This window comes from Micrasema longulum, unplaced genomic scaffold, assembly GCF_059751315.1.
Source record: "Micrasema longulum isolate JH-2025_06_02 unplaced genomic scaffold, ASM5975131v1 h1tg001892l, whole genome shotgun sequence".
NCBI lineage: Eukaryota > Metazoa > Arthropoda > Insecta > Trichoptera > Brachycentridae > Micrasema > Micrasema longulum.
This window is the reverse complement of record NW_028279066.1, coordinates 108387-124505: the sequence shown is the minus strand read 5'-3', so window position 1 is coordinate 124505 and position 16119 is coordinate 108387. Positions and strand designations below refer to the sequence as shown.

Here is a 16119-nt window from a genome sequence, read left to right as displayed (position 1 = left end):
TTTTAATCTTGGATATTTTTCATCCATTTGCACGGCAATCGAACCCGCGACGCCAGTTTCACAGTTGGCTATCTAACCAACCGCGCCACGGCGCCTGTCATACAACATTGGTGTAATAATCACAATATGTTATGTTTAGATATTGTTTATCAATTATATGTGAACACAACACGCACAAATAAGTAAAAAAAAGTTCATGTATTATTTTTATTAAATGTAGTAATTTTAGGAAAATGCACAGGAAAGAGCAATGTTCGACATTCATTTTCATGGAATCCAGATACCCCTCCCTTACGCCCCACACGCCCCTCCCCGCACTCGCCACTCGCCTCTCGCCACTCGCCACTCGCCACCAGCCACTCGCCACTAGCCCCGGTGCGCTCCGCTTCGCGGGTTCAGTAATTCAGTTCATACCGAGCAGCAGATAACGGTCGTCGCGAGTTCATTGAAAGGCACTGCCGCAAAAACGTGATTTCGATTAGAACTTTACGAAGAAACAAACCTGTGGTATAATAGCAATTTTGTAAAGTTTTTTCTGGTATTTCAATTGTGTAATGCTCTCGTGCGCTTCGTCCCAGTAAGAGTGCGGGATGCGCGCGCTCGTGCTGGCCGCGTGGCTGTGCTGCGTGGGCACGGCGCGCGGCGTCGTGCACTGCGCGCAGCGGCGCGAGGTCAGCCCGTGCAGCTGCCGCCTGCAGGAGGGCGGCCCGCCGCGCCAGCTCGTGCTGTCGTGCGAGCGCGTGGCGGGCTACGCGCGCGTGGCGGGCGCGCTCGCCGGCGTGTTCGCGCCCGGCACGCCCGTCACGCTGGCCGTGAAGCACTCGGACCTGGCGGACTTCTCCCAGCACCGCATCTCCGAGCTCGGCCTGACCGTCACCAATCTGCAGCTCAACAACGACAACATCAGGTACACCCGTTAACCTAACTTGCTCCTTCTCGAGAAGGATGATTCATGCTTCGGTGTTTATTTATTTACAGTGCTTTGTCGGCATAATACATACATATAAATTATTATAAAATAACATAAACCTAACACAGCACCAAATACGTACATAATATGATACATAATATAAATTTCTGAACAGGACAAGATGTAATGAGAAGAGTTATGAACACATAATTGTATTTGTGTTGTTAATATAATATTTTGCGTGTTTGGAATGTGGTGTGTTGAGTGTAAAATATAATATCCCACTTTCCTTCATTTATCCTCCACCACTCCTCATCAATTTCCTTCTTTTCCTTTTAACTATCTCTTTGTTTTGTCCACATTTCTTTTATTTTAATTCATCATCATCATCATTTCATGTCCGCTCCCTTGTTGGAGCATGTGATGTTCATGAAGATCCTCCAGTTAACTTTAACTTTTTTAATAACAGTTTATTCAATTTTTATATAGTTTAAACAACCGACGTCGCTTTTTAAAAAATAATGTGAATACATGTTACATGATAGCAAGTCCTATTATTTTTATTCATATATTTAATTATAGTTTCTATTTACATTCATTTGACCTGTAAATTAGAACCTATTCTTAATAATAATAAATACGGGGAGAGATCTTGAGAGGGTAGTACCCGTATTTTTATGATCTCTAACGTCATAATGTCTTACCAATATTAGGTATACTCGCCAACATGTACGCGCGTTCATTGTTTGAAATATAAGCATTATTATCGTATTGATGTATATTATTTACAAACTTCACAGAACACAAAATTCGGGGAACGAACATAAATAATGAATGCGTGTTTTATGAAGATTTTTACAATGGATTATTTTGTAAACTGCCGTTATCTACAAAGTAATGTAAAGTTGTAGTTCTTTAAATACCTTGAGGTACATTAATTGACTAATTAAAATGTTTTTTTTAGTACTATTTTGAACTTGAATAAAATTGGCTATATTGTTTAAACAAATCAAATACTAATTTTGAGTCCATTCATCGAGTATAAATATGAAAGTCATGATAATCTTTACACTCATTAAAAAAAACCCACGGTTAAAAGCAATTATTATGAAAAAAAAATACTCCTACGCATGTGATCACAATGAGTAACACAAATAAGTCTAATTAAGTAACTAGTGATTTTTTTAAAGTTCGCATATGAAAAATTTGGGAATTCTCGTTTTTTTCGATTCCATTGACATGTTTAAAATGTAACATAATGTACTTGTCTATTTTTATAAATAAAAAAACATTTTATACCCCATAACAATGCCAGACCGTACCTACCCTGCGAAAAGCTTACAGAGTGATATTTACAGTTACCAACACTACGCTGGTCATTTTTATAAATTAAAGAGAGACGTTGGTCTGCATTGCATAGCTAGCAAATATCATGCTTTTAATTATTTATTCATAAAGTTGTACAAAAAAAAATCAACTATTATTTAAAGCCATATATTTTTTTTAAATAGTTATTTATTCATATTTTCTGACGAGTCTGATGACACTCTATATAAATGTTTGTTTTTAACGAAAGCCATTGCCATCGATAGACTCAACATCCTTAATCTCTTTCGGCAACTCATTATCCCCGTACATCTTTAGGTCTTTATGTTTATGGTACAGATTGTTCTGAGTTTGTCAGGTTTACCGCTTTTATGACATTTTCAGAAACTGTATCTTATCATATATCGTAATCATGCTAAAATTGCTAGTACATTACAAATTAACAATTGAATGATAATAATAATACATTAGGTTTTTATTTATTTATTTTACAGTTGTAGTCTGTATGACTATGCGGGTTCTTTAACCCATTACGTCAAGCAAACTGTAAAAAAGGTAGAATATCTTTGCGAATGGCAAGTTAATGAGAAAAAAACAGATAGCTGTTAAACTGCAGTTAAGTACAAAAAATGGGTCAATATATTTTTTTTTTATTTGAAAATTTATTTATAAACCCTTACGGATTATTGAATTCATTTTACTTAAAATAATAAGTTGTTTAAAATAATATTTTTTACGTCTATTGAAAAGTTTGTTTGAGTCTTTTGTTTAGTTTTGTCTGGTAGTTTATTGTATAATTTCAGTCCCTGGTTCATTAGTCTTGATTGTCCTCGTCTTGTTTTAGAAAGTTGTATGTGGTATTTGTCTGATATTCTCGTATTATGTCCATGTTGACTACAATTTTTTACAAGTTCAGTTCTTCGTCTACAATTACATTAGTGGCTAATTTATGGATAAATTTTAATGATTCTAGTTGAAAGAGTTCAGTTATATTTAATTGCTTAGTTTGTTTAAAAAGTTCTCTAGTTGCAATTAAATAGGGAAGGTCATATACTAACTTTAATATTTAATTTTGTTGTCTTTGTAGTCTGTTTATGTCATTTTGATATCCTGCTCCCCATAGTAATTGCGTATAACATATTTTAGTTTATACATAGGCTTCATACATTGGAATTTTTTCCGTTTTTGTAACAAAATTTTTGATTTTTAAAAAAAGACTCGATAATGTCGCCACTTTGCTAATTAAATTGTTGATATAAATTGTCCATGTTAATTCTAAAGAAGTTCTAAAGAAGCCGTATTCGGCAAGTGAATTGCCCTTTTAATGGGTGAATTCTGACTTGCTTTCGAACGCCCTTCTGAGTGCGTAAAACAGTGCGTGAGATCTAGTATAGTTTTTGGGAACATACAAGCTGATCTCTTTCAGTATGTTTGGATTATATAAACTTCCAGAAATCAGTTTATTTAAATGTTTCCCAAGAAAAAAAAACGACAAGATTCGATGGTTTTGTAATCCAGTATTTCTACTAGAATCATACGTTTTCATGTAAAGGATCATTACCGACAAGCCATATACATTAGCTTAGTGAGTCCTGTGAAATATTTTTTTAAAAATATATATAATAAAAATGTAATATTATATGTAAATAATAAATAAATATAAATAATAATTTATAATATGGGGTGTTGAATACGCACTGACTTATCTGAAAAAAGAGTAATTGCTGTCTCGATACAGAGTTACCTAGTGAGGAAGGTAATTTAAAAAAAATATATTTTGAGAAAAAAAAATCGCGCTGAATGGTAAATGTACTCAGTGTGTAAAAAGCCAATGACAGGTCGTTAGCTCTGTAAATGCCTAGACTTCCATATTCTCTTTCGAAAACGTTTTTATGTATCCCTGTTATTCTTTAATATGGGTACCTTCATTATGAAATTCAGTGTTACTCAGAAAAAGTCATTGCAATTTTACGACTTTGAATGAATTGTTGTGGCTTTAAACAACCATCGTCAGTAATAGCAATGGTGGATTCCATTTCGTTTAAATTGCTTTTTACAACATAATGGCATACTAATGTGTAGTGTGTTCGTATATCCAGCATGTACATAATGTATGCATTATAAGTGCCCCGAATAACGAGGGTTTTACCTATCTGCACTCAATAAATGTGAACGAAAAGATGGTTATAAACTATGTTGGAATATTTTGATCTTTCGGAAACAATTGTTAATACCTAATCATTTCGGGGAACAGATTGTGTCCAATAAATTTAATCCCAGTAGGTGAAGAATTTGTTACGCTTTTTTCCTCAATCCAATTAAGTACATATTTGATATTGATTACAATAAATGGACAATGACCGTAAATAAATAAATATGTTCTTTCGGATTACCTATTGATAACTCATCCTAAGTCGAGGCCATCACAGTACCCACACAGATGTATTGCTTATATACAGAGTGTTACTTTTCTGTTCTAGTAATATTTTATTCTGAAATAAATACAAAACAACGTTGTTTTCAACCGCTCTTTTTTTCTACTTTTTTAAGAGCTTTAATTATAATGAATAACCAAAAGTTAACGCTTCAAATATAAAAGTTTTATATTTGATTCTAATTATTTTTATTAATATTAAAAAAAAACTTGTTATATGTCCAACTTTTGGTATAGTGGTTAGCGCGTTTGACTTTCGTGCATGTGGTTAATATTAAATATTTATTGAATGTGACTTGTCAGTGTTCTTGTTGGCAATGTTTCATCTTGTTATGGAAATATTTTTTACGTAATCTTAAGAACATTATATTTTCTGCATTTTTAATAATATTATAAAATCAAAAATAATTACTAAGGCTCGGACGGTTCCTAGCAATACGGTTTTTCCCAGTGCTGAGTCGTAGTAAATATATTAGACATTTATAATAATGTCTGTTTTCAATTAATTTTACTGCACTTAAAAGAAGAAAAAACAAAGAAATAAAGACTAATTGCAATTATAACTGTCTGCAACTTATTTTAATGAAAAGATTCATTTACCATAAAAAATTTCGTAGAATTCCGTCAGCACTTAAAGGAATAACCCTCAGATGAGAATTACCAAAGGGTTAATATGGAGGTAATATTCGAAGAAAATTTATGATTATTTAAAATAATTGTATGTTTACAAAATGTATTCATAAAATCATTGCTTACTTTATGGTTTTTATGTTTATAAATTGGTACTTGAAAGAATTTATTTAAATTTATTTTCTTTTTGTTATTTAAATCATTTATAGCATTAAAAAATGATTGGTGCATTAAATTTATAAATGGGAGTTTAATAATACTTTAAAAAATATTTTTACTATTGTAATTATATATTGAGTCTTAAACATGGTGAACGAAAGCATTTCAACTTTTCGACAAATTCGCGACGACTGCGAGACGCCCTATTTATAAATAAAAAGATAAATATATAAAAATCATAATGGCAATAAGATTTAGTTTTAATTACTAGTATGTAAAATCTTAAACTCTCTCTCTAAAAAGGCAATCCAAGTTTTATATTTTTTATATTATATTTTATATGCATACCTACATCAAAATACTTAATATTTTATTTACCATGACTCTGAATCGGGATTTACCTAGATTTACCCGAAACTGGAATTGAAACCGCAGCGTATCCGTTCCATATTAAAAAATAATAAAAAAATGTTTAATATTTCACTGTAACTCTCAAAAAATTAAACGAAGAAAAACTTGAAAAAAGTGTATTAAATAATTAGTTAAAATATCATCCTTTACTTGCGTGACGGACACTCTAACCCTGTCATAAATCATACCTGAAATATGGCCCATTTCACAAATCCAGTAGAAATAAATGGGTAGAAATTAAAAAGGAGTTTAAGAAAATAATCTAATCGAGATCTACAAAAAACAAATACTGTTTGTAAATATTCAAAAATAAACTTTTTCATACTAAACAAAACATATTTTCATTTTATTGTAAATGCATTCTCCTCAAATGCAACCCGGTAAATCGACGAATAAAACATTTATGCTACTTACTTCTTTTTTACCTTTAAGATTTCCACAAATACGCACAGTGCAAAGATCTATATTTCTCTGAAAACCGCACGTAAATCGGTTAAGCCGTTTAGGAGTTCGGTGACATCCCACGAAGAGAGGAATTATATATATAAAAATTACGAAGTTTTAAAAATATTTTTAATAGATTTTCGAGTGATCAGTAAATCCACATATTAGAATAACCAGCGACCGGCTTCAACGCTTTCGCAACCTTTTTTAAGACTACTAATGAATTAAGTAAAATAAAATTTTGTAATGATTTTTTTTAAATTTTTTTTATTAATGAATGGTATATTTTATTCATAAATGGTAGATGTTTTTTATTTACTCTATTCAAATCTACTTTTATACATCTAGTTAATGTTATCACTGTAACTCTCCAATAAAAGAAACTAACTCTTATTTATTTATTTATTATTTATTTATTTATTTACGGACAAAGTCCATTATAAACATTACAATTAAAAGAAATTTTTACAAAGGAATAAAAAAATATAAGGAACAGAAATAAGCAGCAAAGACAGATGATAGATTTTTTAGATTAAGTAAAAAGCATAGGCTAACTATACAGATTCTTTAGCTGATTTGTAAAGAAAGACATCCTTACACCATAATAATCAAGATCTTGATGATCGTTCACCCGCCTGATCATTCTGGGCAAAGGCGACTGTGCACCATAATTGGTCCTGTAGTGACCGAGGAAAAGCATTTCATTATTTCTTAGTCTACGGGTGGGAACGTTAAAAAGAATCTTTTGCAAAATTTCAGGGGCATCAATGAGACAGTTCATAATTTTATACATGCAGATTATATCTGCAATGCATCTGCGTTTTTCAAGACTTGATATGCTTAAAAACCTCTCCATATCAGAATATGAATAGTCTCCACTTTCCAATCCCATCTTCCATGCAATTTTTCTTATAAAACGATGTTGAACTGATTCAAGGCGCTTGATATGAACAGCATAATGAGGGGACCAGATTACAGATGCATATTCAAGAATAGGGCGAACTAAAGAGCAATAAAGTGTTTTAAGTGTAAGCATACTTTGGAAATCAGACGTAGTTCTATTAATAAAGCCTAAAATTTTTAAGGATCTGTTTACTATATTATCAAAGTGTTCCAGAAAAGTTAGTTTATTATCTAGGATCACTCCAAGATCTCTTATAGAGGTGACAATCGAAAGAACTTGGCCATTAAGTTTATAATAAAAAATAAAAGGATGTTTACATTTATGGTATGAAATAATTTTGCATTTATCGATGTTAAGTTCCATGTTATTAGTTTTGCACCAAGTATGAAATGCATTTATGTCTTCTTGGAGTCTGACACAGTCATCAATATTTTTAATTAGCTTAAGTATCTTGTTATCGTCAGCAAAAAGCCAGAATTTTGTAAAAGAAAAAACATTAGCAGCATCATTAACAAACAGATTAAATAGAAGAGGGGCCAAGTGGGCACCCTGTGGTACACCAGAAGTTACTCTTGCGCTTGGAGAGTGTCTTACACTGTTATTGTTATTTAATTATTAGAGTTTATATAATATTGAATATAAAAAAACATGTTTTTTTTTCTCACGTACTATATATAAAGAAAAACAGAAAATAATAATACAGTCATACTAATTAAAATCTTATGTAGTTTTTACACTTGTTAAACAAAATTCTTTATTTTTGCTTTGATTTTTTTTTATAGATATATTAGTTTTAATGGTGTTTAGTTGATTGGGGAGATTATTGTAACTTTTGAAGACAAAGCTATTTTGACCGTGACTTGAGTGGAATTTAGGGATTTTAATATTATTTTAGTATTTGAGTGACTTATTCAATTTAAATTCTTTTATTTTTTCTTGTTTATAAATTTGTAAAATGGAATTTGTTTATGTAATATTTTTATTTTATTTTTTAAATATCATAATAGAAATGGAGAATATACAAGAGAAGAGAATATGGAGGACTGGATTAAGTGGCTATTCGTAACGTTCACAACAATGTAACGATGTTATATTTAGAATAATTCAACATTTATTATTCTGTTTATGTTTGAATATTCATTATACTTAAATTTTTTCAGCTGTTGATTTTCCAAATTTAAAGAACTGAAACCTTTATCGACGCGACTGAGAATTTTTGACTAAAATTTCTTCTTTTTTAATACTTTTTTAGACCAGATTGTTTGATCAATGATATTTTGAGTTTGTACAAACTTTTGAAGACAAGGGATGAAATCGAGTTTTTCTCTACAAACAATTGGATAAATTAAAAATGTTTTCGTCTAAGGCGTATTTTTACGAAGTGTAAGTGGGTTTAACATATGCAATGTTATATTTATTAATTATAATATTATTGCTGTGGCTCTTCTTTTATCAGCTATGTAATTATTATCCTGCCGAACAATTTATTGTCAATTAGGAAGTCATATTTTTGCCTAATTGACAATCATGTTAAGTTTTGCAGGATAATCATTTTTGAACTGATAAAATAATTGTTAAAATAATATGTTATCACAATATTTCAGTTTGTCCAAATGTTCATAGACACTTAAACCAGCCAATGACAGTTCATAAGCCCTGTAAATGCCTTGACTTCCATATTCCCTTATTTAAGGTATTCTCCATCTCTGTTGTAATTTGTTAATATGTTATTCGTTATAATAGTTTTATATAAACTCATTAACCTATTTCGACATTGTAAAAGAGAAATTTAGACAAAAATAAAGAAATTCTATTAAAGATTTACGAAACCCAACAAAATATTTAAACAAGTCGTGAAACGAGCATTAACATTATTTATATTTGTATTTCAATTATTATTAGCATTGATTTTAATTGTTTTAGCATGAAAGTCTAATCATTAACATGGCTTACGACCTGTCATTGGTTGGTGAAGTGGCCACTTGGGAGAAAATCTTCCATGTCTACAAACATTTGGACATACTCAACACACTGTTGAATTAACTGGTTAAAGAAGAAGTATGCAAACTGGAAAAAAATGTTTTCAGGCGTTGCCTAGTAGGTGAAAGGAAAAGCGCGAAAAATATTTACATTTACAACTTTCAATATCGCTCTAACCCCCCCCCCCCCTAAAGCAGCAGATTTACCTAAAGACTACTGACCAATTTTTACTTAATGATGTATAAGGCACTGCGCTGGATTGTTGAGTGTATTACACATAATGCTTTTAAAGGTAGGAAAAAAGCAAAGTTATAAGACATGTACTCGTACTTCGCCAATCTTGAAGATGATGCAAAAGCGATGAAACCGGTCACTAGTTTTCCTAAATTTGTGTATTTAAGTATCACTCGTCTTTTATTTCTAAATAAATACAGTTAGAACAATTTTCATTCCTCCTCAGAACAGATTTCCCTTGTTGGGAGGACTCTTAAATGACTTTTGTATATTTAACATTTTTCAAACAGTATATAAAATAAACAAAAATATTTTTTTTTTTTAAACTGCCACCTAAATTCTTTTAAGCTATCAATTTGTTTATCTCAACTGTTTAACGTCTGAGTCCAGGCGAATAAAGAATACATTTCTTTGGGCAAAATAAAACAAGAACCTCCTCGTCGAGTTTTCGACTCAATTGCTACTCTCAGATAGAAATCCTGAAATCGAGTGGAGATTACTCCGCCTCATAAGTATGTGTATGTTTTCTCGCCATACCAATAGTATCGGGTTTGAATCCACGCAAGGTCGACTTAAAATATTTATTTTTTAAAAAATCCATCCACTATTTTATTTGTTTATTTAGTCTTAAAATTGTACATACATAATTATGAATGTTTTAATATTAACATAAATCTAATTATCTTTCAATTTAATAATATTTACAATCAATAAACAAAATACACTTTTTAATATGCTACAATACATTTATATTTGTTCAACTTATTTATTTTATTAACATAAACGACAAATCTGCCTTTTACAAAAATTCATATTACAAACATATTTGGCTCAATATATATATATATATATATATATATATTTTTTTAAATATAAATTTACTTTTACCCAAGATTTATAAAAAAAAAACCTAAAAATTAGACAAGATTTGTAAAAAAATAAACAAAAAAGAGTATAACATATTTAGTAGAAAGTTTAAACAATTTAAAAATAAATGTAAATTTTTTTAAAATTTATATACCTTAAGAATTTATTTTGGACTCTTAAGAGAATTTTGGTGATAATTGTTGTAAGGGGTTCATATTGTAGAGTTATATTAGTTAGTTATATTTTAATAATTGGACTTGCATAAGTTCTTGCTGTTTTTTCGTAGGTATATCCCATAAAATTATACCTAGTTCTGTGTTTTTGCTTGTATGCAAAATGGCAGCCTTATTTTATTTTTTTTCATGTTTCATATTCATTTTTTAGCCAATTTTATTCAACAAATTTTTTTTTTCGTTAACTTATGATTTTACAAATAAAAAGTATTTCATTCTTATAATTATATCAATAAACGTACATTTATAATTTTTATTTTTTTATCATAAATGTAATATTTGTGCATCTATTCTGTCCTAAAAAAAATTCGTAGCCATATTTTATAGAACAGTACGTTGTTTTTTCATCTTCAGTAGCCAAACTACTACTTCTGTAGCCCAACCAATATTATACTACTACTGTAATTTATATGGGGTACAACAATGGTAGTATAACATAAATTAACATTTGTGTTAACATAAATAATTGTGCCGTTCTTTTCCAAAGTAAAACAAAATAGTAAAACTGAAGAAATATCTTCTAAATACTTAATAGTGCCTGTCAATAAATAAATTTATAGAATATAAATTAAATAATGTAAAATAAGCATGTAAAATTTTAAAAAATGGCCCACTGAAAAGTCTTTGGACTTAGTGGGTACCAAATTGTTATACGTATTTTAAATTATTAAATAAACACTACTAAAAATATTTAATAAACAAGCAATACTGAAGTCTTTTAAAAGAAAACTTTCTGGTCTATAAGATATTGTATTTGCTTTTACGTTACATTGATTGCAATCCTTCAAAACGTTATTTCAAGTAGGCGAAAGTGATCATTTTTTGACACCTTATATTAGCGTTCAATCTTGGGAATACAGCTGCTAAAGCTGCTCGCAATATTTGCACAGTTTACGGTAAAGATTCTATGAATTATTGACTAATTTGTTGTATTTTTTTCCGTTGTTTTCTCCATTTGTACAATAAAGGACACAACGTATGCAAACACTCGATATATTTATGGTCCCTGAACTGGCCTAAGACGTATATCTTATTATCTTGCCTTCCTAAATATTACTAATGAAAGTTGACACCTTGATAGGACTGATAATGCAGTGTCCTACGCTCTGTTAGATACATTATATTTTTTTCACCATCGTTTAAAGCTCTCAAATAACAATTTGTGAATAAAAAATAAAATGTGCATATTTACCATTTTAGAACTATAATAAAGGTGGGTTTTAAGTTTTTTTCTAAAACACTACTTTATTACCACCGTTCCGCACTTCTTCTGGGAGAGCACTCCATGTCATGGGGCCTGCTACTGCAAATGCGGGTTTACCGAATTAAGTACGCTATTTCCTTACAGGTATAATTCAGGAGCTTGCGGTGAGGTTTTCGATTAGGAGGCAAGTCACTTTTTTTGATAAATATAAATATTTGCGTTCTTATGATTAACCTAAATATTTCACTTTGAGTGCCATTTACAACGAGTCGTAAAAAACTCATTATTTGAAAACGGAAATCAAGAAGGGTTAGAGTGTGATTCGCACCACGGATTTTCGAGCCGTGAGCTTCGGCACTAGGTACAGTCATCGATAAAATTGGTGCCTACTGCTAACACAGAAATTCAAATTAAATGATTTAAAATAAACTAAAACGCAATTTTAGGCCATAATTTCAGCATAAAAGAGTTAAATTTCATAGTTTAATATTAAAATGCTGTCGGGTCAACCGATTTAAGTGCTGAATTTGTTGTAAAGCAGTCACAATACATAGAAAATAAACCTTGGTGTGTTTGTTAAAATTGGTTCCACAGACACTAAAGATCTCTTTTTGCGTATCCGCGGACTTGTGAAATTAAGGCGCCGCCTTAAAGGCACTTAAACATTTACGCAATTCCATATTCCGGAATCAGACAGAGCCATGTATAGTCAATTTGTCTGTCACCCACAATCCAATTTTTCCGATTCTTACGGCAATAGCGTAGGTTAGTTCATTAGCTAGTCAGTAAACCGGAGGAAGCAAGTTCGATGGAGCAAACCACGGCCGTTTCCACCCCTAATTTTTAAAAACATTTTTGAGAAGGGAATATGGAAGTCTAGGCATTTACAGGACTTATGTGTAATGTGGCCACACGAACCACCCAATGACAGATCATAATCCCTGTATATGCTTAAACTTCCGTATTCAATTCTCAAACATGTTTCTTCTCTCTGTTGTAATAAATTTAGATAACTATTATTTTTAAATCTAAAATAAATCAATAAAATCTCTTATATATGTGTACAAATGTTGTAATAATATATATGTATATTAATTAATGTACAAACTACAAACGCTGATGGACGCCAAGTAGAAAAGAAACAGAGATAATATTAAAATAAATACATTTTTACACAGAGATACAGTAACGAATCGTGTGATACCATGTTCCCAAGAGTTTATAGTAATTAAATAATATATTAGTTGAAACATTCGATGTTATTCATTTACTTAACTTTAATAGCATTATTTACTAGATAACGGGTTCATAAATAATTGAAAAACAAATTACACGTATTTTAGTAAAAAAAATTTATTACTTGAGAGGAAACGTGGTCTTAGTACATACAAACATGTCCCGTATTTTCTCCATGGATTATGTTGCTAGAGCAATGTTTTTATTTTTTCTCACTAAAGATTACCTTTGGCGCGTCTCTATTGTTTTGCTTTTTTGATAAATTGTCACTTATGTGAGCTAGGACCATATAAAAACCCAACGCAGCCCCCAGTTTTATCTGCCGTCTTCGGACGTACGGAATAAAAATACGATAAATAATTTTGAAAAATGAAAAAAACGACAAAAAAAAATTCATTTTCATCATCATCATTATTCTCTTTCTGCGCCTAATGATGCAAAGGGCAATGCATTGGAACTCCAATTGCAGTGTATTTTGATCATTTTTGTTACATGAATGTAAGATGATCAGTCTTACGTTTCAGGTACCAGTCCAGGGACTATGAAATATTTTTTTGTAAAAACACCCTTTTGAATAAAGATTTCATGTCAATCACGTCGGGAATTGAACCCGAGACCTCTTGCATGGCAGGAAAACGAACTGACCACCACACCACGATACCAACTAAAGGAGGAAATTTCATTTGATACTCTTTCTAAAAAAAAACATCAAACCGGTTCAGTTTTGAGGTGCGGATGACGGGACAGCGCAGCGTCGATTTTGTCGATATCAGCTGGCCAAAATCAGTCCGTCGTACAGTCGCAATACATCGGGGACGCATCTGTGAGAAAATATACCGTAAGACAATGTTCAAATACCTATTTGTCAAAATTCGTACCTACCGATTTCTCCAACTCTTTCATTTGTTACAAAATTGGAAAATTGTTTTCAGGCGTTGCCTAGTAGGTGAATTGGGTCAGCCGGATGAATCTTGCCCGCGTGATAAAGGTTTAGTTAACCAGCCAATGACAGATCATAAGCCCTGTAAATGCCTAGACTCCCATATTCCCTTCTCAAAAATGTTTTCCCTCTCTGTTGCAACAAATTTAAATATAAATAACTTATTATTGAAAGCATAAGCCCTGTAAATGCATAGACTTTAATATTTCCAAATTATTCATTCGTCATTGTTCAGATATTTGTCTCCCATTTTAAAAATAATTTAATTATTTCCCTACCTTACAATGTCATCTTAAGGCACTGCAGGGTCTGCAAATCTTTTCTGAAGTATCCCATATCTCGAGGCCTCCATGCTTTCATTTGGAAATGTTTCGTTCCAACAGTGTCTGCTCTTGCTTCGAGTCCGTAAGTCATTATGAGTCTAAAGTATATTTAGACATAGAGGACATTGTGAGATGGAGTAAGCAGAAAAGGTGACTTTGGAGAATCCTAGTGAGGATTAACAAGGTCGGAATTAGGTCTTCCAGTCTTGACACAAAGTTACGTTTCGAGACGAAGATAAGACTCAGAGAACAAGTTTTGAGATTTCGAGACTGTTTGATACTAAATATTGGTATATTTTTCATTACCTCCTTCCATATACACTCTATCCCACCTGCTGACACGCCACAAAACTTTTTAAAAAATATATATAATAATTCTTATAAAAAAAAATGGTTCATGTAGTAAATGAATTACATCGTAGCATACTTTTAATGAAACTTTTTATTCAAATGAATACAAAACATACCTATTTATTGTGTATGCAGTTAATTGGTAGAATGAGGAAGGTCGGTGTCTTTTTTTATTTGCTAATAGAATATTAAACTAAGCCAAATGTTTTTTATTTTTATTTTTATATATCGTATTATAAGCGCTATGATTTTTTAAAGTTTTGTATTTCTGAATCCTTTTATTATGTAAAATTACTTTTTGCGGTACAGTTTTAAATTTAATATAATAATTATAATAATTAGATTGTAATATTAATTTTCTTAACAAAGATTTATTTTAAAAAATAGTTAAAACCCTAGATTTGTGTTTTATTGAATTATGAATAATGAAGTTATTTCACTCTTGTACATTAAAAAAAAAAAGTACAATTTAACCCTATTTATTTTGGATACCTTACCAAATTTTACAAAATAAACCAACCAATAATCTCTGCATCACCAAACATAATTCAAACTTGGAAAAAATAAAACAATCTAATATTATAAAATAAGTTTCTTCTTAAATCAACAACTAGAGCAGCCATTTTGCTCCAGATTCTAGCAGTGCCGCTTTAATCCAGCCTCAGCCCAATAAACAAATTGCAGTTTTGACCTGGTGAGTGTGGTTTTTGATTCAGATTCTTAGCGTTGCCTATTCTAGCACTAAAATTGGACAATTCTACATTCATTTTCATTATTCTATTATATTGTATGATATTGCATCCGTTACATTTTTTAATCAGTGTGTAAATTACGTGCTAGCAAGGCGTTCACTACCCTCTAAGGAGCGTTTAGAATCGTTCGAGAGTCTCGAATAGAAACCTTAATCGTAATGCACTAGACTTCGGAAGGTCGTCGACCACCAGGACGACCACCAGAGAGATGGAGAGAAAGTTGGACGTCACTGGATCAGGGGTGATATTCCAAACGCTATCGCGGCCGTAGAAAAAGATTTTATCTCGCGTATTTACATACGAAATATACGAATTAAAGGTGTTTTCTGCGGCCGAGAGAGCGGTTCAGAAAAGCTCCGCAGGGTTGATGTTCTGTCTTTTGTCAGATCAGATCACAAGATCTATAGAGAGAAGATGATCGGTCTTTGTTTTTTTATGTGTCTCCCAATAAAATCCTAAAAGTGTTAAATCCAGTACCTGTTGGCGAGGATTTAGGTACATAATTAAACGGTATAAAATTAAAATTAAAGAATTATATGTTTTAACAAGTACTTAATAAGATGTAGGTAATTGTCTAATATGCAACAATTAAAAATAACTAAGTGTCGATTGACATTGTAAAAATATAGAAATAGATATAAAAATTAAATACTGCATAAAAGTAGGTACATATGTACATAATTAAATGTGTTGGAAATATTTTAACAGGTTTAGGTATTAAATTTAAGTATTCAGTACGTATTAAATTAAATTTAAGTGTATTTAAGCAAAATTATTTAGC

General features: G+C 31.1%; 1 protein-coding gene across 1 annotated transcript in view; it reads left to right on the top strand.

The window, feature by feature from the left end:
* The first annotated feature begins 344 nt into the window (after nt 1-344).
* Nucleotides 345-16119, top strand: part of ltl (leucine-rich repeat-containing larval translucida) — a 98388-nt gene continuing 82613 nt past the window's right edge. Inside the window, exon 1 of the mRNA XM_088238409.1 lies at nt 345-907. Within this exon, the coding sequence (XP_088094535.1) occupies nt 591-907 (317 nt within the window). The 5' untranslated portion in view covers nt 345-590. The remainder of the gene's footprint in view (nt 908-16119) is intronic.